The 22446-nt window shown below is 33.7% G+C and overlaps 3 protein-coding genes across 4 annotated transcripts; all 3 read right to left on the bottom strand.

Moving 5' to 3' along the window:
- Positions 1–878: 878 nt before the first annotated feature.
- On the bottom strand, positions 879–2891 carry LOC127081608 (putative protein FAR1-RELATED SEQUENCE 10). The gene is made up of 2 exons (XM_051021852.1): positions 2518–2891; positions 879–1068 (listed from the first exon to the last, which is right to left on the bottom strand). Exons 1-2 carry the CDS (start codon positions 2889–2891, stop codon positions 879–881), a joined length of 564 nt encoding a protein of 187 aa, XP_050877809.1.
- Positions 2892–9021: 6130 nt separating this feature from the next.
- On the bottom strand, positions 9022–12863 carry LOC127085755 (G-type lectin S-receptor-like serine/threonine-protein kinase At4g27290). Its single transcript, XM_051026275.1, has 7 exons — positions 11342–12863; positions 11088–11219; positions 10830–10981; positions 10410–10620; positions 10078–10315; positions 9733–9883; positions 9022–9490 (listed from the first exon to the last, which is right to left on the bottom strand). Exons 1-7 carry the CDS (start codon positions 12624–12626, stop codon positions 9179–9181), a joined length of 2481 nt encoding a protein of 826 aa, XP_050882232.1. The 5' UTR covers positions 12627–12863; the 3' UTR covers positions 9022–9178.
- A 95-nt stretch (positions 12864–12958) lies between these two features.
- Positions 12959–17971, bottom strand: LOC127085756 (G-type lectin S-receptor-like serine/threonine-protein kinase At4g27290). Of its 2 annotated transcripts, XM_051026278.1 has the most exons (8): positions 17849–17971; positions 15750–16892; positions 15378–15494; positions 15089–15243; positions 14796–15006; positions 14463–14700; positions 13940–14090; positions 12959–13528 (listed from the first exon to the last, which is right to left on the bottom strand). In XM_051026278.1, exons 1-8 carry the CDS (start codon positions 17922–17924, stop codon positions 13229–13231), a joined length of 2391 nt encoding a protein of 796 aa, XP_050882235.1. In that variant the 5' UTR covers positions 17925–17971; the 3' UTR covers positions 12959–13228. The 2 variants fall into 2 exon arrangements, with proteins under 2 accessions (XP_050882235.1, XP_050882234.1); XM_051026277.1 differs by having other exon boundaries at positions 15750–17967.
- Positions 17972–22446: the final 4475 nt, after the last annotated feature.

Genomic DNA, 22446 nt, shown 5'->3' on the forward strand with positions numbered 1-22446 from the left:
CCGAATTAGCGTGTCTAGCAACCAAATATGAATCTCAATAGCAAGATCCATCTTGGTAACTTCCACTAGTTAACTTCTTCGCAAATTATGAACAATGATTCTACACAAGAGTCTTAGGGAGTTCAACAATATCAATATATATCATCACAACAACAATATGCTCACATGGAATCCCAATAGATTCCATTCTAAGACATGAGCATCTGAAATCATCATACGATGGACAGTGGGAAACACAACATCCATGCCTTTCGTCTCAATATATTATCACTGAGTAAATTGTAAAGGATGCCATATTTTGAGTATCTAATACAGATATTCAGAATACCTTTTCATAACAAATCGTACCATCTCGAATATTTCTTTTGTCCATTATTTTGAAGCCGACCTCTCAAGCACCCTAAGACTGGTCTGCAACATTGCTTGTCCATATTAAGATTGAAAATAAGCTTTAACCTCTCTAAAGCAAAAATATGCCACACACCTATGGATCTTCTTAACAAAATAAGTCATATTCATCTTCGAGTGTACAAACTGACCCATATGGCTATAATATACTTCACATAACGATGTAGTTGTTATTCCTGCAAAGAAATTTTCCCGAATATGAGTTGTTGCCCACATTTTGTTTTTCTAGTACAATTGTTTGATCAAATTATTCTATTATATATCAAACCTATATACCATATCATTCTAGATATTCTCAAATTTCCAAACATCATGATCACCAATCATGCATTTTTTGAAAATAGGAATGAAATTGGGATTGCCAATGTTGGAGATTGTATTTCGTAGGAGATTCCATGCATATAATCTATGGTAATTGTTGGGAAATACTTTCTTGATTGCATTTCTCATAGAAACATCACCGTCCATTATTACAACATTGGTGTATTGCCTTTCATTGCAACCAATAACTGCTCCAACAACCATACATATGTCCCTTCAACCTCATTTGAAACTATGGCAGTAGCAAATATAACCGTCTGGTTATGGTGATTAATGAAGGTGGCAAGAAACACAAGAAGTTGGGGGTTTGAACTGGGTTTTAAAAAAAATGAAAGCTTTCTAAAAGCAACACAATTAAACAATAAACATGAACAAGAAAAATAACACAATTATTTTTATACTGGTTCGTTGTTAACTAAGATACCTCCAGTCCACCCGCCAAGGTGATTTTTCCTTCTCAACAAGGACTTAATCCACTATAACCGAAATTGATTGCAAACACACAAAGACTACCCACCTTTGTCTTTTTGAGTCTATCTGACTAAAATCATAGTCACTCAAGGAATTCACTCAAACAAATGAGATTTACAAGAATGCATTTACAATATTGCTTCTAAGAAAGAAGAATAACACAAGGTTAATACAATGAACTTCCCACACAATAATGCACAAAATCTCTATGTTTGTTTCTATCATCTATAACCAATAATATATAGTTCAGCAAAAAGCGTTATGTGTATATGTGAAATAGCAGCGTGAATAAGCAACATGTCCAATCCTCCAAGTCTCCTTTATATAGGCAATGAAAAGATCTGTTGGTGGACAAAATTGGAATAGCAAAATTCAGTTGTCTCCTTGTATAACGGTTTGCATAATAGGGGGAAAATGGTACAATAGTAAATTCCTTAGCCCACAAAATCAGCATAGTGGAAGGAAGATCGATCTTATATTGTGTACTATTTTGTTGACATAAAACCTTTTGATCTTATCTTTTAATATCCAGAGGATTATGAATAAATGATGTTGAAGCATGCTTAGAAGGATCAAGAGACTAGTTGAGATAATATGCAGAACTATGGTCTTTAGAGTCTTGACACAGTTCCTCAGAACCTGGTCTTCAGAGTCTTTAGATCTTGTTCTTCAAAGTGTTCAGAACTTGAGAGCGTGGAATATTGAATGCTTGACACACCTTCAGAGGCTCTTATATCAGAGTCACAGTTAGAAGCTTTAACACAAACATTCACCAGAACCGGTGTCTAAGAGCATTCTAGAACTTGACATCATATTGTAAAGTATTTTGTATCTCTTCAGAGTCAGAGTGTGTTGAGTCCAGAATCTGATGACGTCACACGTCAATTCTTCAGAGTCAGAAATTATTATCAAAATCTACACACTAGACAAAACCATTAGGGTACAAAATTGTTGTTTAAGAAATAATACATTGTTATCATCAAAACTAAAGGTCAGATACAAAACCAAATCTTATTCTTACAATTAACACCAGAAAAACCCCAAACTGGCATTTGTACTTATTTTTCTTGTATCTAGCATCGAAAGCAAGCACATCAACAAAAAATTCATAATTCTTTTAACTTTCACCATCGCTCTAAAATAGGTTTTGCATCGTTCCATCCGCACCCACCGTGTGTGCAACAAACATCAATGGATCTTTAACACGAAGATCTATAAGATACCTAACATCACATTTAGCATCATAAGACATCTCTTTTCTTTGTCTTGAAATTTGATTATGTATGTCCTTCTTAAAAAAATCCGACCATATCATACCCCCATGCATCATTCGCAAATGCATCAATCATTTGAGTTACTTTGATTCCAGCATTGCCAAAATTCTTAATTTGTATCTTGTGTGACTTACTAAGTTTCCTATTAGCTGCCAACAACCTGCAGTGCTTCTCTTTTAACATTTCATGATTGTGCTCAAAGGTAAAAACCGTGATGTACCACCTTTGTAAAATTATATCAATATGTACCCTAAATTTTGCTCCATATCCACATCGGGTTTCGTTCTTCGGACCACGCATGCTTTGCTCTACCTTGTCTTGCCTAAATCCTTCAAGGTTACAAACAAATATTTGTTGAATAACATCTGCATTCTGATTTTTAATAACTTGACCTTTTCGGACCGCGAAACTGTTCATCTTTGCAAACCAACAGTAAAATATGAAAGCAACTTCTAGACTTCCAAATTGCAGCTTCGAAACATCATCATTTTACAAGTTAAACATGTACGTTTTTACAATATCGTCGACATCGTCAATACCAAGTGAATCGTATGGAATTTAATATGAAAATATTGATTCATTCAAACTATCTGAACTTCATTCTAAACCTTTCCCACTAGTTCTATCGTTGTTGGCATTTGTATTCCCAGATTTGTCTCCACCAACATCACCAGAATCAGTCTCATCATCGTATTCACATCCATCAAATTCACCATCTTCATAATCGTATTCACCTCCTACAAACTCAAAATCTTCATCAACAACCACATTATCATATTTAACAATATCCAAACATCCATAATTAACAATAGGGTTAAATATACGATATGGAGAATACGATTGGAGAAAATGATCTTCCCAAACCTCTGATTGGAGAAAGTGGAAGAACTGCAAATGGAGAAAGTGACGTGTTTGAGAGTAGTAAGCTGCAGATGGAGAAAATGACGTGTTCGAGAGTGTTTGATTAGGTGTGTGATGGTCCAGTATGTTCGTAGATCAATCCAACGAATGTTGTTCATTTCAGAAGAAAAAAATGAGGTCTCTCACATAAGAGACATATCCTACCTGCGCATAAGGAAATGATTCCCTCCAGTGTGAATTTGACTAGAGGGGGAGCAGTGTCCATCCATCCCATTGAAAATTCATACTTTTATATATTATGTATCTTTGACTTTTGATCATGTGGTTGAGAATTCACTCCACATATATGTCAGGGAAGAGAATCCCATCCCCTGCACATAGGATGCACATAGGAGACTGACCCATTTAAAAAAATAAATATTTATATAACATTCAAAAGTCTGAATGACATAAGTTTTTATAAATTTATACAAACTAAATTTCAATATGTTTTTTTTTATCTTTACAGAAATGTAAGTGTAATGTAAACTATCTTGGACATATAAGAAGAAGACACATGAAGTATTTTTTTCCAACTTTGGTAATTTAATTGAACGAAAAAGTTGTAAGACTATTTTCATGCAAATAATATTCCATTTTATTTTTACTTTTACATTTACATATGCAAAATTATTATCTCTTTTAATGTATATTTATATAATATTATTAGTGGTATTACCACACGTATCAAAAGAGTTCGTTGCCTCTTCAATTATTTTTCAATTACCTTTTAAATGTATCATTATCTTCAATTTAAAAATAGTAACGATATAATATTGAAAAATGCGGTTTAGAAAAAACGAACTAAATCAATAATTTAAACTAAATAAAAAAAAGAATCGGTTCAAATTTCAAAACCGAAACAACCAAATAAGAATCGAAGTGGTTTGATCGGTTTTTAATTTTTTTAGGAATCGTCAAACCGATGAACCAACCAATTGCTATAATTATCTTTAAAATGTTATTCCACTCATCATTAAACCTAAATTTTGTACCAATTCAATCATTCTGATTCTTTATTTATACTTTATTTCTTTCAGCAAAACACACAATTAGAACCAAAGTTCAAACATAGAAAATATAAACCATAACTCACAAAACAACTTCTCTCTCGGTCTGCCACCATTGTTGCTCTCTACTATCGTTTTGATATGTTATGATTGTCTTCGTATTCAAGTTCTCTTCGTTAGTTTTTATTTTTTTTTATTTTTTTTGTTCTTCTTCTTTAACAAAATTCTTTTAATCTTGTTATAAAATATTTTTTTATATGTTTTTGAGGTGTGAAACACGTCAATTTGTGTGTATTGAAACATTTATTATTATTATTATATTTTATTTGTTAAGCTTTTAAGTTTCTTTCCAACCATGTGATGTCAATTAAGAATAACTTGTAAGTTTTTTGAAAAAATATAACATGAAATAAATTATATAAAATGTATTATTTAAAAAAATAGTAGCATAAAATACACCGAAATACACGATAGTGAAAAATATACAAATAAATATAATGTTCGAAAAAATATAATGTAAATTGACTAACCGAATCAAACAAAACCGAACCAAATCAATTAATTTGGTTCAGTTTCATTTTCGAAAAATACTAAAAACCAAATCAAGCAAAATTGGTGGATCAATTCAGATATATATTTTTAAATCAAAATCTAATTCAAATCAAATCGATTACATTCCTATTAAAAATAATAAATTAAATTTATTTAATTCAATAAATAATTTATTGAGAATGTTTGAGATATATAAAATTAAAAAAACATAAAATCAAATAAAAAATAAAATTTAATTATCATTAATTAATTAATAAAAATTAAATAATTTTTTCTATTCAATCTCAACCCCAAACTTAACTTAATAAAAAAACCTAATATAGTCAGAGCCAAAAAATTGAATATATTTATAAGCCAAAATATATGTCTTAATATCGAATGTCGAATGTCCAATAAAGGTTCTAGGATTTTGGAGTAGACATAAACACTATTAAGCTCATGAGTTTTATAAAGATATGTAGACATTAAATCAAAACAAAACACTAACATTTCCTAAAATATATCTCTCTCATATTTGATATTCACTTAACTTAAACTTTGATTAATTCAACCGAAATAATTAATTAAGACGCAAAAAATCTTCATTCAGGAGTGAATTAAGACATACTCCCTCCGTCCCATATTATAAGTAAATTTTACCTTTCTAGATTCATTAAATAACTAATGTATCTAATCTATATATAGACTAAATACATTAATTATTTAATGAATCTAAAAAGGTGAAATTTATTTATAATATGGGACAGAGGGAGTAATGTTTATCTCAAATAATAATATAATATCATATCACATGTAGTTCCATTTAGACATAATTAAGACATAAAATTTATCTAAAATAATAATATAATATCATCTTACATGTAGTTCCATATATTTATCTCAAACCATCTCAATAATTATAATGTCCTTCAAATTGTAAGAATATGCGTATTTTCTCTATACATTTTTTATGTTTTCTCAACAATTTTTATGAAGGTCTTTAGTAGCATGATATGAATTTACAGGTTTTTTTTTTTAAAACCCATGTGACAATATACATGTGCATGAAAAATGGATTGAGTTTAAAATTTTGTTAGACTTCTTCACTAACCATTCTTCTTCAATCATTTCCAATAGAAGTAATGTATAAAAAACAAATATAAAACACTAAGCATTGCCTATATGGTTAAATATGTTTTTTATCCCCCTTACACATATTTATTCTTAGTTTTTTTAAAAAAATATATATATTTTTTAATAATTTTTCACACATATTTTTGGTTCCTCTTACAAGTTAAATTAGCGAAAAACTTAACGACAATATATTAAATTTTTTATCCAAATACCTCTGATTTTAAAAAAAAATCTCAAAATAACCTTGATTTCAAATTTTTTCCCAATCTACCACACTTTTATCCCACTTTTTAGAGGAGGCGCCAGATCAATTGGCGTCTGCTCTTAAACTTAGAGAGGAGGCGCCAATTGGATTGACTACAACACATGGTGCTACCAATCCAATTGACGGCCATGTGTTATTTGGTAGAGGGGGCGCCAATTGGTCTGACGCCTCAGTGTAATGTGTAATTTTTTGTGTTATAAATAGAGGTGTTGTGTGAATCATTTTTCCATATCTCATTTCATCATATTGCAAATATGTTTGGTGTTCGTCGCTGCTATTGAAAAGTGATTTATTCGAGAGACAAACCTCCGGTGTTGATGCTCTTCTGGAACATCTGTAGTTTCAATCAACTGAAAATGGAGCTGGTTCGTTGCTTAGATGGACAAATACTAGAAGGGGGAAAATTAGAAGTCAAAACTGATAAGGATGCTAGGGAAATGATGTTTGAACGAGATGACATCAATTTAATTGTTGTAATCAGTTAAAAATGTTCTGTTTTAAGTTTGCTTATGCTGTAGTGATGTTTGTTGTTAACCTTGTTGTAACAAAAAGCTAATGATATATAAAAATCCAAGGTTACAAAAATTAAAAGGAGATATCATCTTATGATGCAGATGTTGCTCCTAGATTGGGACAATTGTTCTTATTGTGTCCTGGTTGACGACATATACTACATAGTCTTATCATTTTATCAGTTGTATCCATTTCTGTTCTAATACGTGTGTTGTTTGACCGTCCTTTTTTCTTTCTTCGCATCTCATTGTTGTGCCAAACTATGTCACTTTCATATGGAGAATGACATCTACGCAAAGTTAACGATCAATGGAACTTTAACCCATGGCAAAACTTCGCCAGATCTGAGTGTCGCAAATGGAAGCACCACCATGACCATGTCTTAATTGACGCTGTGATGCCAACTGAAGAAAAACCAAGTCGTAATTATATGGATTGGTACAGATCGGTTGAATTTAAGTCCATCGCCGAGGATATGTACCTATATGACCCACGCCAGATAACTTACACACCAGAAAGCTCAACATCTAACCCCTAACAACATTGTCAGATCGGCTACTCACACCTCCTATCCATGAAACTTTCTGATCCACAAACGCACAAACAAACAACCCTAACATGCCATACATCCAACCACAATACCAAGAGCATACCCGTACCATCACAACCAACTAGATCATCACCAAGAGACCCAACATCGCTATGCACCCAACACATCATCCTACCATAGTCGCCTTAGCCAAAACACTCAACGATCATTTAACACCAATCGTCCCTCCTCCTATCATAGCCAAGAAGCCCAAACATCTCAAAACCAAAACCTTCAACAACCATATGTCTATCAAACACCACAACAATCATTTCAACCTTTCCTCGACACATCATTTACACCAATGTCTCACTTCAATCGTCCCAGTCGCCCTCCAACAACTCAAATCCAACCCAACTACTCTTGTATGGGTCATGAACTCAACTATGACGGTACCCCTTCGATGCATACACAAGACTACGCTTATTTGTCTGACTATCCAAGGCAATCTCCTGCAGTTGGTGGTGATGTTCCTGGACCTCAGATACTCAAACACCTGGGGTGAATCATCAACGTGGGTTAGGGCCACAAGTTCGGGTAGCTAGGGGATGTGGGATCCGAGATCGGTTAGGTGATCTCGGTCATCAACATCAGTCTTTTTTTTTGTGTAAACAGGTATTAATATTAATATGAGTTGGTCCAATTTCGACTTTGTCTATCATGTAGAATGTTTTTCAAAAAAAAAATTACAACACACATAGAGGTGCCAGACCAATTGGCGCCTCCCTTAAAGCTTAACACATAGGCGCCAATTGGATTGACAACACAAGGAGAACTATCCAATCCAATTGGCGCCTCCTCTCTAAGTTTAAGAGCAGACGCCAATTGGTCTGACGCCTCCTCTAAAAAGTAGGGTAGATTGAGATTTTTTTTGAAATCAGGGTTATTTTAGAATTTTTTTTAAAAAATTAGTGGTATTTGAAAAAAATTTTCCTATATATTAATTATCGATTGAATTATTGAGAGTGTTAACGATAATTTTAGTAGGATGGACTTGGATAAATTTTTAGAATGACAATTCTTTAAATAATTTTCTTAAAGGAACTAAAACTAAAATATGAGATATTAGGAGGAACACAAAGCTATTTAATATTATTTTTAAAATATATTTCCCTTTCATATAAAATATATATATTTATGTTTGAATTATTTACCATACAATATATAATTCACAATACAATATTATAGTATAAGTTGACTAACAAGTTAAAAATTTTAGTTCAAAAATAGAAATTAATCTACACCCATGCACCATGCTAGTTATAATCTAGTATCACACTATTTGAAAATCAAAGTTAGATATAATCTAGTATCACACTATTTGAAAATCAAAGATAAATATAATCTAAAAGAAATTGATCAATCATTGAGTTGAAATTGCATAACTGAGGTTTCATTTCTTCAGAGTTATTGAAGTTGGTTATTAGTTGTTAGATCATACCTATTTTGTTTATGTTCATTACTTGCTCATTAATGAAAAGATAGGGGTGTGTCGAAAATTTTGATTATTTAAAAAAGTCAAGTTGATCTAAAATGAATGCATGCTTATGTCATAAAATTGTAAAATGTTGACTAAATATTTATGACAACTTATTTGAAGGATTCTTCTATATTGGACATCAGGATCCAATTTCCATATTTGTCTCTCTATTTTGTGAATGTCTTTTGATGTGTGGAGAGCTTATTGAAATAAGCTATTTTTATAAGTTCTCAAAAATAACTTACAAAGCGCTTTTGTCACAAGATGCGTCGAAATATGATTTTATCGCGCCTCTAACAATGACATAGATGCTTCATTTTGCGAACAATCTTCGCAACTTCTTGAAGATGATTCTACCTGAATCGGATGATGAACTGGTCTGGAATAAAACCCGGGTTCGCTGGGTTCAGGCAACAATTTTTCACCATTCAACATTAAGACTACAAATGACATGTTTGGTCTATGTTCTGGTATTTGTTGCACACATAGTAGACCAACATGAATGCATCTTAACATTTCACAAGGAATGGTTGTACCATGGAATAAGTCATCCATTAGCTCTTGTGCTTTTGCTTCATTCCATAGTCTCCATGCCTGAAATCAATGTCACAAATGTTTTATCGTTATATATTTTTTATACCGTTAATCAAATCATAACTGTCCTGTCATGAAAACGTCTAATTTTCAATCGTAATTGCTTTTAAAGTCATACATATGAACGGTTGTGATTTTTTAACGGTGCAAGAATTTGTACTCAGACAACATGTCAAAATCAAACTCTTAGATGATTGTAGCAAAAAAATATTGATCCAAAAACAAACGAGCTATAAACTTACATGACCAAGAAGATTAAGATTATGATGATGGTCATAAAAGTTTCGGTTCTTTCTCCCACTAATTATCTCCAGAACAATTACACCAAAGCTAAATACATCTGATTTGATTGAAAACGATCCATGAACCGCATATTCAGGTGGCATATAACCACTGCAACATAACCGTGAAATTTGAATGTCAATGTAAAAGGACCGGAGAGTTAAACAGTTGAACTTCAAATTTCGTGAAAGCGAAAATACTAAAATAACAACTAGTATCCTAACATTTGCGCATCTTAAAAAAGAAATTCAACTTAAAATGGAATTGCAATATGATGGGGCTATATAACTCAAAGAGGTACTTACTATGTTCCCATCAATCTATTTGTTTTGGACTCGTCTTGATCTCCTCTAAATGTTCTAGCTAGACCAAAATCTGATATTCTTGGATTCATATAATTATCAAGAAGAATATTACTTGTTTTCAGATCTCTATGGATGATTCTTAATCGAGAGTCTTGATGAAGATACAACAGCCCTCGAGCAATTCCATCAATAATTTGGAATCGTTTTGCCAGATCTAATTTTTCCTTTAATGTTGAATCTAAAAAAGATGCTTTTAAAGTTAGAATGGTAGCTAAATAATAGCAAAGAGCACAATGAAGTAAACATAGTTTGCACAGTGTGAAGTTTCAAACCAAAAATGAAATAATCCAAGCTTCTGTTGGGCATCAATTCATAGATCAAAAGCTTTTCCTCTTGGTGAATTGAGCATCCAAGAAGTTTTACAAGATTACGGTGCTGAAGCTTCGCCATCAACATAACTTCGTTTTTGAACTGTTCTTCTCCTTGTTCCGAATTTTCTGATAGCCTCTTCACTGCAATCTCCAAACCGTCTTCTAATATGCCCTGACAATAATTTCAGAAAACTGAGACTTCAAAATAAAGATGATTAACGAATCACCAAAAATGAGATCAGACTCTTCTAGAATGAGTAATATCATCCGTTTATATTCATTGACTGATATTATACGCACATGCATAACAAATCACGAGTGATTAAAATATGAACGATTTTCTCATTTTTAACCGAGGTTTTTTGGAATGAATCTAACTACCTTGTATACCGGTCCAAAACCACCTTGTCCTATTTTGTTACAGTCTGAAAAGTGATTTGTAGCTTTAGATATGGTTGAAAAACTAAATAGAGTTGATAATTGCACATCTTCCTTCTCCCTTTTGCATTTCATGTGAAATATTTTTAGCATCCCTAAAACTCGGAAGAACATAAATGTGACGTTAGAATTGAAAAAACTTCTCTTCATTCTAATATTGGAAACATGGAGGAGTATATCAAAATTTCTTTAAATTTTCACCTGGCTTTGCAAGCTTCTTCCTCTTTATATATGTAAATGCAGCCAATCCAAGAATCATGATGAATAAAGTGATTCCTCCAAGTGCACCTGCAAGTTTCTTGTTGCTAAAGCTCCACTTATTTCTTCTATGATCTGAGGAAAAAATAAAGTATTCTCCATGAACAATTAAGCAGCAAGAAGCTTATTGAAGTTGCATGTTACTTAAACTAAAAAGTTAATTAACCCGAAAAAGTTTCTAAGAAAAGTGATAGTACCTAACTCAGAAGCTGCAAGTCTTATGAAAATATCTTGTCCTTGGTCAATATGTTTTGTCAAGTCCCTTATCTTGCCAAACCAAATCAAACATCCACTATTACTTTTAACATCTAAATTTGCATATGCTGAACAGGAACAATTTTTCAAACACATTTTCTCACATTCCTCAAGGCTCAAACTCTTATCAAACCAAGAAGAAGATGTATCTGGTAACTCAACTCCTGAATGCTTCAAAAACCAATCTCCGGTGCAATTTAACCTTTTTCTTCTAACACATCCACCAGACCACTCTAAAGAATTCCACTTTTCGTAATACTTTGGTACAAAACCTTCCAAGCATTGACATGTTCTTGGAGAGTTTGTAATATTGCAAATAGAATTAGCATCACAGCTTGAATAATATTCACACTGATCCATTGGACGAGTCGATATAATCTCCCAATATCCTTCTCTATCCGACCATACCAGTCTTTGAGCAAAACCTGATGGATTAAGCCATAATCTAGTAATAGTTTCATTTTTCAAAGTTTCATACTCATAAGAAACTTCTTTATCGTTGAATACTAAAGAAAATTTGAATAATTTAAGATTCCTTAGCCATGAAACTCCACCAAAAGCACAACCATTCCATGATCCACCTCTACTGAATAAAACTTTTCCTTTTGTAGTAACTAGTTGAGGAAATCCATGAACATCTATGTGATAAGAAAACTCACCAAGAGAAGGATCTTCAATACTTTTCCAAGATGTTAGAGACCTGTAATGACCATTTAGTAAATCTGTCTTAAGTTTCATTCCTGCAAGAAAAGTGTCACCAGGGTAATCAAAACTCTCCCACAAAATCTTCTCTCCATCTTTCACAACAAGGTTTCCTGAGTCTAAAAGCGACAAGACTGGTTTCAATACTGGTTTCTCCGTGATTGTTGATAAATTGGAGGACCATACGATCCTTCCAGAATCATCAACAATAACAAGAGTTCCTTGATATGTTAGTTTCAGAATTGGTGTTGAGTTTTGTATCGGAGAATCTCTATTGCCAATCCAAACATAGGTTCTAGGTGATATGGTTTTGTACCATATACCAAAGTATTGGAGTTGTGAATCTGCAAAGTTGAAGAATCCAGCTTCAAAAGTTCCAGCAGAAGATACCAAAGTCTCATTACCTTGGATAGAATCATTTGGTGTAATAGTAGTCAAAGTTTCATATTGTATAGATAAAGTGGGAATAATAAAAAAGAAGAAAGTAGTGTGAAGCATTAGCATGAGAACCTTGCATATTTGCATTGTATGTAGTTATTAGCTTCTATGTGAATTTCATCAAACATTGATTTGAAGAAGAGGTCGAGTAAAAGTCAATAGCATAATTGAATAATAGAGATGAAAGTTGAGACTGCAATTAAGGATTGGCATGGCACCTCAAGGATAAAGGTTCACTGTATGTTTGTTACAATAAATTGGTGACAAGTACAGGAAATTGAATATGTTGCAGTCAGAAAACAACAGATTCGGATTGTTCAATCTTAGACAAATGTTGAAGACTCTTTAGTGAAAGTATAATAATGCTATCAACACACTTTCCAATACATTGCATTGACTACAATTTATTAAGGTCCCATTAAATATTAAATTTATGTGCTGACACACATAATTTAATAAAATTCAGTTGATGGTTAATGAGTTATCTAATTTTGATATACTCATTAACCTATCAAACAAGTTTTTAAACATCCTTTTACAACAGGAATTTATCTAGAATCCTACTAATATAAGATTACACATGCACACCACACTAGTATTCTATTCTCTATCTGTCTTTATATTTTCAAAGACTAAATTTTAACACATTTTTAGCAGTATTTCATTCATATCAGCGACACAGTGGGATCCTATCGAGCCTCTAACAATGAGATTGAAGCTTCGTTTAGTGAACAACCTTTTGAAGAAGATCCGGTGCTATTTGTATTATCTTTTCCTGCGTAGAACCCAGGTTCGCTAGGTTTTGGGAGTAGCTTTTCACCCTTTAACATAAAAACCACAGATGACATGTCAGGTCTGTTTTCTGGTTTCTGTTGTACACACAATAGACCCACATGAATAAATCTTATTATTTCTGAACATATGGCTTCATCATATGATATATCAGCTATTAACTCTTCTAGCCTTTCGTCAATCCATAGTCTCCATGCCTAAAACCACATCAAAGTTAGAGCAAGAGTAAGCTCAATCTTTACTCAATTTCATTTGATTTAATGATAATTGATAAATCCTTTTTGTGTAGTAAAAGTGGAGTATAGTTTCAACTATTCGATGTGACATAAATTGGTAGGAAAATGCAATGGTTAAATAAACTGGTATAGAAATATTGCAATGGTTAAGTAAACTTTTTAAAAATTAAAAAAATTGTTCTTTCAAGTATAAAATTTCTATTTTTTGCTTCTTTGACTAGCGCCATTAGGGCACTTGTTATCATGAACCAAATTAGTGATCATTTTGAATTTTTTTACCTTCCAGAAGATTTAATGAAACAAAAAAGAGATATAAGGAGAGTAAGCAGCTATAAATAGTGTCAAAAAAAGCATAAACACTTCAAAACTTACATGACCAAGAAGGTTTAGATGGTGTATAGGGTCACAAAATCCGCGATTCTTCCTGCCACTAATTATCTCAAGTACAACGACTCCAAAGCTGAAAACATCAGATTTTATTGAGAAATATCCATGCACTGCATATTCTGGAGGCATATATCCACTGTAAGAAAAAAACATCAAAGTTAGGAAAAAAAGATATTAAAAGGGGTTATGTCAAGGCAGAACTGAAGTTTAAATTACAACATATAACATACAATACTAGCAGTATATTTTGCTAGTATTTATTCCCTAAATTTCTTTAGCAGCATTAATACCTGAAACATAGTAAACAATCCTTGTAATATTTGTCTATATTGAACAAAGACTACCAAAGACTAAAACCAAAATAATGAGGAGAAAAACAACCTTTCCTATATTTTAGGAATTCAAACTGACAAAAATGTTTCATGTAAACTAAAACAGAATTCAACTTTAATTATAAAGACTAAAGAGTTATTTAAGCCTTCAATTTTGATAAATAAGTGAAAATTACTATGTTCCCATCACTCTATTTGTATTAGTCTCAGCTTGATCTCCCGTAAATGATCTGGCTAAACCAAAATCTGATATCTTTGGGATCATATCAATATCAAGAAGAATATTGCTTGTCTTGAGATCTCTATGTATGATTCTTAGTGTAGAATCTTGGTGGAGATACAGCAGCCCTCGAGCAATCCCATCAATAATTTCCAAGCGCTTGGTCCAATTTAGTAATTTGCTTCGCATAGTATCTGACAGATTTAACTTTCTTAAGTTAGCATGAGAACTATATTTTGACAAGAGATAAATTGTGATCAGTAGATTTGGATGGTGTGTAAGTTCAAACCAAAAATAAAGCAATCCAAGCTTTTGTTGGGCATGAACTCATAGATCAACAGCTTTTCATCTTGTTGAATAGAACAACCAAGAAGTTTTACAAGATTACGATGTTGAAGTGTTGCCATCAACTTTACTTCATTTTTGAACTCCTCAGTTCCTTGTCCTGATGTTTTAGAAAGCCTCTTTACAGCAATCTCTTGGCCATCTACCAATATGCCCTAGTATTATTTTTAGAAATTTTAGTACTTCTAATACTTGCCCAAATAAGGGGATAAATTAACTTGGTAACCAAGACTTTACCTTGTACACTGTTCCGAAACCACCTTCTCCTAGCTTGTTTCTGTCAGAGAAGTTATTTGTTGCATTAGTGATGGTTGAAAAATCAAATATTGTAGCCAAGTCACCATCTTCCTTCTCCGTTTTGTGCTTCCGGTGAAATAACTTTTTTATATACCCTGAAGTAACAATTTAAGTTGTTTAATGTTCACGGTAAAGGAACAAAGCAACCTAACTTCAGAGTTCACAACACTATTTTAGTAAATTATAAATCTTTGAGATGTACTTATAATAACTTTTTCACTTGGCTTACCAAGCTTCTTTCTATATGCTGATGTGACCAATACAAGAACGGATAGTCCTATAATTGATGCAATAACCCCTGCAAGAGTCCCAGCAAGCTTCAAGTTCCTCTTATTCTTTTTATGATCTGAGGTTGAAGCAAGTGCGAGTCAACAAGCAGTAGACGCTTACTAAAACGGAGGAAAAAGGCATCTATAGAGATAATCAACTATTCTTAGAAATAAGTCAGCTATATACTTAAAAGTGAAAAGAGAACTTATTGTGTCAGATAATTTGAAGTTTTCAACAGTACTTAATCATATCATGACAAATGCTGAAATATATAAACTTGTGCTGTATATTTAACTGAAACGGCAAAAGATGTAATAAGAAATGAAAATACCAAGTTCTGAAGATGCAAGCCGAATGTAAATGTCTTGCCCTTGGTCTGGATGTTTTCTCATGTCGACAATGTTGTCAAACCAATGTAAGCAGCCACTCCCACCATCTCTGATATCTAAATTTGCATATGCAGTACAAGAGCAGTTTTTCAAACACATTATCTTGCATTCCTCAAGGCTCAAGCTCTTGTCAAACCACGACGATGACGTATCTGGCAACTTCATGTTTGGGTACTTCAAAAATCCATCTCCATGGAGACAATTTAAATGTATGTTCCTAACACACCCACCAGACCAATTTGATGACTTCCATTTTGGTTGAAATTTTGGCATGAAACCTTCCAAGCATTCACATATTGGAAAGTCATCAATATTGCAATTAGAGTTGATACCACAAAAGGCATAATCATCACACTGGTCTGCAGGACGAGTAGCTATAGCCTCCCAATTTTGTGTCATATCTGACCATTGAAAACGTTGTGAGATTCCATATGAGTCTAGAACCACTCTAGTAATAACTGAACTGATCAAAGTTTCATATTGATAAGAGATTTCTTTGTCAGTGAACACTACTGAGAAATTCAAGATTCTATGCATTCTTTGCCAAGAAACACCAGTAAAAAGAAATCCATTCCATGAGCCTCCTCTATACAGAAATCTTGCTCCCTTAGCATTAACCAATTGAGGTAAACCATGTGTATTTATCCTATATGAATACGCACCTTCAGCAGGATCTTCAGGGTTTCTCCAAGATGTGAGATATCTATATGGACCAGTAACTAAATTACTTTTCAGCTTCATTCCAGCAAGGAAAGTGTCACCAGGATAATCAAAACTTTCCCAAAAAAAGTTACCAGTGCTGTTTGCATCTTTCACAACAAGGTTTCCAGAATCCAACAACTGCACCACAGCTGGTTTCACCACAATTCTTGATGAATTGGAGGACCAGACAGCGCCTTTAGAGTCATCAAGAATAACAAGATTTCCCTGATCATTGAGTTTCAGCAATCCTGTTGAGTTTTGTACAGGGGTGTCTCTATTGGCAACCCACACAATAGTCCTAGGTGATATGCGCTTGTACCATATCCCAAAGTATTGGCGCTGTGGATCTCCAAAGTTGAAAAATCCTGCTTCAAAGGTTCCAGCTGCAGAAACAATTGTTTCATGATATTGGATAAACTGATTTGGAGCAATAATAGTAAATGTGTTCTGTTTAGAGAAAGTGGGCATGGAGAAAAAGAACAAAGTACACACGATTAGCATTAGCACCTTATCATGGTTCTCCATTGTGTTTGTGTGGATTCGTCCTCATCATTTTCATTTTATCGAATTCCATTGAGACAACTTAGTCCAAGTCTTTCCATGTAACTCCAAACAGAGAAAGGCCCAAGTAGGCAAGGAAATAAAGATAATTTCCATTTTTGTTCCCTTCTGCGTAAACAACTATGAAGAACGGACACCTCTAGGAGTAGACGTGTCGTGGTGTCTGGTACACATCGATTTCCAACACTTGTGTATGACACCCCTCCAACACGTGTTGGAAAAGCCAAACAAGTGTCGGAAAGTCAGACAACTATCCCCCCAAAAATGGTTTTTTCTTTGCTTCGACACTCTTCGAATCAGCGTTTGACACCCTGATGATACTCACATCACACGTGTCGGACAATTCACATAAATGTTTAAAAAAACTGTTTATTTCTTCCTTTAACACAGCTTTATACTTTTTTAGACAAAATCTCACACATTTAAACATTTATTAAAGCAATAAAGAACTAAAGAAATTACTTTTCATCAACAACACTGTTTCAAATCAATTAAGACCAAGTCTTCCTCATCATGAAAATGATGTAAGGTCCAAACAACAACATGAAACCTGTGATGTACTACAAATTAAAGCCATTTCAATTTTGTTTATAGAGATGCCTATGAAATGGGGTATTCCGATTGAAACAACTCCCCATAAACGTGTGCAGTGCAGAGACCTCAAACATAACATAGAGTGATAGTGATGATTGAATTGATCTATGGTGTATAAAATAAACGAATTTTTCATACGATACAAATATAATTGTAATTTTTTAAGATTAACTTTGAAACTTACCATGCAATCTTTCATCTTCATTCTCACCCAACCCTAGCATAAACAAGCGGCCGGCGCACAATCGCCGTCGAGGCATTGTTTGTTCCTAGCTGAGATGATGAAAAATTCGCGCCAATAATATGATTACAAAGCAAAACATTTTAAATAATTAGTTATAAAAAGAGAAAATACAACTTTTAATTTTTAGATGATTTCCAAATTATTAGTTTATTTAATAATCTAAACTTTCAAAAAGTGATTATCTTTTCTTAAAAGAATGTTTTTTATAAAATGTTTTAACAAATTGACTCCAAAAAATTGAAATTATATAGATCAGTTATGAGATGCAACTGTAAATTTTAGTTTCTGATTTCCAATTAACTAGCCCCGGATAAGACTCCTACTCTGTGAGTGATTTGGTGGATTTTTGCCTTCTTTGAGCTGCGATTGTTGGGCCTTATGTCCGACCCAAAACAATTGAGAATTCTTCATGTCACCCCGCATACCTTCATATTGCTCAAACTGCCCCCGACTGAAAATTGAATGAAAATTTCGAACGAAATTTCTGATAGTCTTAACAAAAAATTTGGTATAGTTCAAAATTTTCGATAGTACATTTTAAATTTCCGGTATACCGGATATTTCAAAGTTTCTGATTTATTTCATTAATTTCTGGAAATTTGAAATTTACATGTGACTATCGGAGTTTTGGATGACTGTGATTGCACCGACAATTTTGTGTGGCCAAGAGTAAATGAAAAGTTGTATAAATAGAGGGTCACATGTTTGATAAAAACATCTCAAAATTCATATTCCTCAATTTTTTATTTAGGCAGAAGTGTACTTTAATGGAGTTTCACCTCCCGTTGAGTTTCGACTTCCGGATGACACCACATATCTCACCAGTTTGACTTCCAAGTTGAATGAACTATTGCTTGATAGTGAAACTAGGAAGGTGAGAAATATCGAGTTTCGTAAAGATTGGATTGATATTGATGGGAGGGTGAAATATAACCTTATTGAGTTGAAGACCGGCGAAGATGTGAAGGAAATGTGGAGATTATTTCGTTGTAGGATAACAAAGGGCTGATCGAATTAGATGTTAGGCTTTCAAGATCCGTTGACGACATAATGGAGATGCTGAAACGTCCAGAATCATCTGGCAGTGTTTATGTTTATCTTATTTATTATTGTTTTCTTAAGTTATGTTTAAGTTAATGTTGATGTTGCATCTGTATTTCAGTTAATGTTGATGTTTAATTTATGTCATCAAAAATATTATACAATAAAAATTTATGATGAAAAAGTCTGAATAATATACAAATAATACATAATATATAAATTCATGATATACAAAAGATGTCTAAATAGGCCCCCCCATAAGCTATGTCTTCAGTCCGAGATAATCTAATATAAACCTCGTCATCTGGGTTTACCAAACTCATGAGGTTATCCATAATAACTGCAATCATCTGAAGGCATTGTCGGGCACCGACGTCAGCTGCAGGAGGCGGCGACGACACATCATCAATAGGTACCTCAGCACCAGAAGGCCTCGCATCAACGGTAGGTAGGATGATGCATGAGTATGATACAATGAGGTACCACTCTAAGTAACCATCCTCACACTATGATGAATGATGAATCTTGACTATTTGATCTCTAATGACACAACCGGAGCTGATGAAGTTACTATGAAACCACCAATAAATTCCTACAGATGGTATATCTGGAACTGGTCATGGGATACTCTGAACATAACCATATCGTCGCAGACACCTCTCGGGAAAGTGTCTAGCAACCATGGTCTCCCAACTGGTGGCAATCGAGGCTACTGAAGAGGAACACATATCAGGCATCAATATAAACACCATACTTATCCGCAAAGAGAGTACATGCTATTATATGTAGCATGTACGCCCTAGTGGAAGCCTCATAACTCCCAGTCACTACAAGCTCGTCATACGTCTTCCAATGCCAAGACACGAATATGTGCGCCATTGTTAACGCCAAAATCCTCATGCACAACCGCCTCAAACACTCTAAAGTCTCATGCAATAGTCTGACATGCAAGGGACATGCTAAGTACGGGAGCCGTCCAGATTCTGCCATCGATGGGGAGATGGAACAACGAGGAGACATCATCTAGAGTGATAGTCGTCTCCCTAAACAGAAGATGAAATGAAGATGTCTCCTTATGCCATCTCTCAACAAAAGTACTAAGTAGTGGAATGTCAAGCATGGTGATGGAGCAGTGGGCAAAAATCGAGCACCTGGAAGTCCTGTATAATTTGATTGACCTGCTCAAGCATCAAAATCTTTAGAAAGTCTTTCATCTTTGACCCGTGCGATGTCACCATCAATGTAGAACACTCTTGTGACAAAAAATATAAATAAATTAGCATTTAGCTTTCGTGGCACAATAATAAACAAATTAAAGTTAAACATAAAAGACATATACATCTCCCTACCATAGTCGTAATGCCACGTGGTCAACATACTCGGTAAGCATTGATCGGTCAATGGGTCCTCCAGGGAATCCTCCACTAATATTCACAGAGTGCTCGGTCGAAGGAGCTTTAACCTCTGTGTCAGCAGTAGTAGATGAGACCGAATCAACAACATCAACATCTGAATTGACCACCCAAGCAACGTCCTCCAAATCAGTCTCCTCAACAACCTCTTCAACAACAACCAAATCTGCAACCTCCTCAACCACCGAATTAGCCACTCCATCAGCAACAACAACATCTGGCACCACCTCATCTCTAGGCTTATCTACTGATCTTACCAGTCAATGTCAAATGCTACGAGGTGCCCATAACTGACCTTTCTCGGCCAACCGCTTCCGATGTGAACCGGTTGGGGCCACTTGTCCAACCCATATTTGGGAAGACTCGACCTCAACATCCCTGACATCCCTAGCCTGGTCTACCGCTTAATCAATAACTCTCCCTATAATAGTATCGTCTCTGCCTCTGTATTTCACTGCAAAAGAAGGACAAATTAATATATATATATATATATATATATATATATATATATATATATATATATATATATATATATATATATATATATATATATATATATATATATATATATATATATATATATATATATATATATATATATATATATATATATTAACAACTATCGGAAATTTAATGTATAAAACAAAATTTTGGTACATATTGGAAATTTCAAAATTTCCGGTACAAAGCCAAGTTTTTATAACTAACTGAAATTACAAAATTTCCGATATATTCAATGGAATTTTTTTACCAAAAATATTGAAATTTCTGGTAAACATTTCATGAAAACAACGGAGTTTTTGAAATTTCTGGTACAAAAGACCAAAATTTTTGAAAAAATCGGTATGATTACTCATTGTTTTTGAAATTTCTGGTATTTGCTCCAAATTTTCGGTATCGCCCCAGAATTTCAAATTCGCGCCTCTGGATTGTAAATTTCAAAAAAAATTAAAATGATTTTACAAGGGTAGTGTCGCCTTTCATACGCAATGGGGGGTGCTAGGTCTAAGTGGGGGTGTGTCAAGTTAAATGCTCAAAATAATTGCCCCAAAACCACTATCTCTGTTTTGTATTGAGAGGGCTTTGTAGCATTTGTCCTTCCCCGCTGTCCATCACTTTGCTTGAGTGAGAAACCAAGAGGTATCATTGATGTCATTTGGAACAAGCGCCTTAAATGCGCCCCACACTTTAGATGTCTTTTCGTAGGTATTATCATAATTATCTTTGGAAATTGAAGTACTCAAGTATTTTTCTAAGGTGGTCTGGGACGTTGATAAGTTTGCTTAAACTTTGATTGCGAAAGTGGTTTGAGATGAATCAGGTTGATAGTTTTAAACGGAGGATGATTGTTCGGATGGTTAAATTAGGCAACTTCTATCCAAACAATCGAGGAAAATAATAGTAGACACTATATCGTTTCTTTTTCACCCGATTTGTTATGAAAATGGTTTGAATGAATGGAGAAATGGTTGATAAAGAGATGAGAGACCAAATTTTTATTCTAAGCAAAAATGAAGTTGGATGCATGAAAGTTTAAAATGCTCAGAAAAAATTGTGATATGACAAGGTGTACTGATCTTTGAGGAAGATAAAAGGATTTGTAGTGAGTATGGAGGATGTGCCATTCCTTTATTTGAATGTTGTTTTTTTATCTTAGGTCTCTATTTTCCTTTCAACAATATCAAAATAGAGGTCCTAACCACCCGATGATTGCTTCCTTGTAGTTGAACAATGTGAGTTGGGCTTACATCAAAATATTTTAGCATTGGTGCGATTATCTGGGAGGAAAGCCCTTTTTATCCCTTTTTATCCCTTTTCCTCCATCTTTTCAGAGTACAACTTAGTTCAGTGAACCACGTGCATGGCTAAACTTAATCACATTATTACAGATTACCCATTGTTTCAAGGTGATTTTGGATAGCGTGAAACATTTTGAAAATCAATTCTTTTTGGTTGCTCTTCTTCACAAAGAGGATCATGCGACATTATGCACCATAGGAACCGAGACAAAAAATAAGTGTACTATTTTATTACATAAGTATTGGAACCAAGGTAATTTTCTAACAGTGAATGGATTATACGCTT

This window comes from Lathyrus oleraceus, chromosome 5, assembly GCF_024323335.1.
Source record: "Lathyrus oleraceus cultivar Zhongwan6 chromosome 5, CAAS_Psat_ZW6_1.0, whole genome shotgun sequence".
NCBI classification, from domain to species: Eukaryota; Viridiplantae; Streptophyta; class Magnoliopsida; order Fabales; family Fabaceae; genus Lathyrus; species Lathyrus oleraceus.

Excerpts from the sequence above, each read along its gene's own strand:
- LOC127085755 (XM_051026275.1), bottom strand. The coding sequence starts at position 12,626 with ATGCAAATATGCAAGGTTCTCATGCTAATGCTTCACACTACTTTCTTC. Across the intron at positions 10,982-11,087 it reads GAAGAAGCTTGCAAAGCCAG|GGATGCTAAAAATATTTCAC; the intron begins GTGAAAATTTAA and ends TCCGAGTTTTAG. Across the intron at positions 10,316-10,409 it reads CTTGGATTATTTCATTTTTG|ATTCAACATTAAAGGAAAAA; the intron begins GTTTGAAACTTC and ends CATCTTTTTTAG.
- LOC127085756 (XM_051026277.1), bottom strand. The coding sequence starts at position 17,034 with ATGGAGAACCATGATAAGGTGCTAATGCTAATCGTGTGTACTTTGTTC. Across the intron at positions 15,495-15,749 it reads GCTTGCATCTTCAGAACTTG|ATCATAAAAAGAATAAGAGG; the intron begins GTATTTTCATTT and ends CTTCAACCTCAG. Across the intron at positions 15,244-15,377 it reads AGCATATAGAAAGAAGCTTG|GGTATATAAAAAAGTTATTT; the intron begins GTAAGCCAAGTG and ends TTGTTACTTCAG.
- LOC127081608 (XM_051021852.1), bottom strand. The coding sequence starts at position 2,891 with ATGAACAGTTTCGCGGTCCGAAAAGGTCAAGTTATTAAAAATCAGAAT. Across the intron at positions 1,069-2,517 it reads TTTGCGAATGATGCATGGGG|AAAGCTTTCATTTTTTTTAA; the intron begins GTATGATATGGT and ends TGTTGCTTTTAG.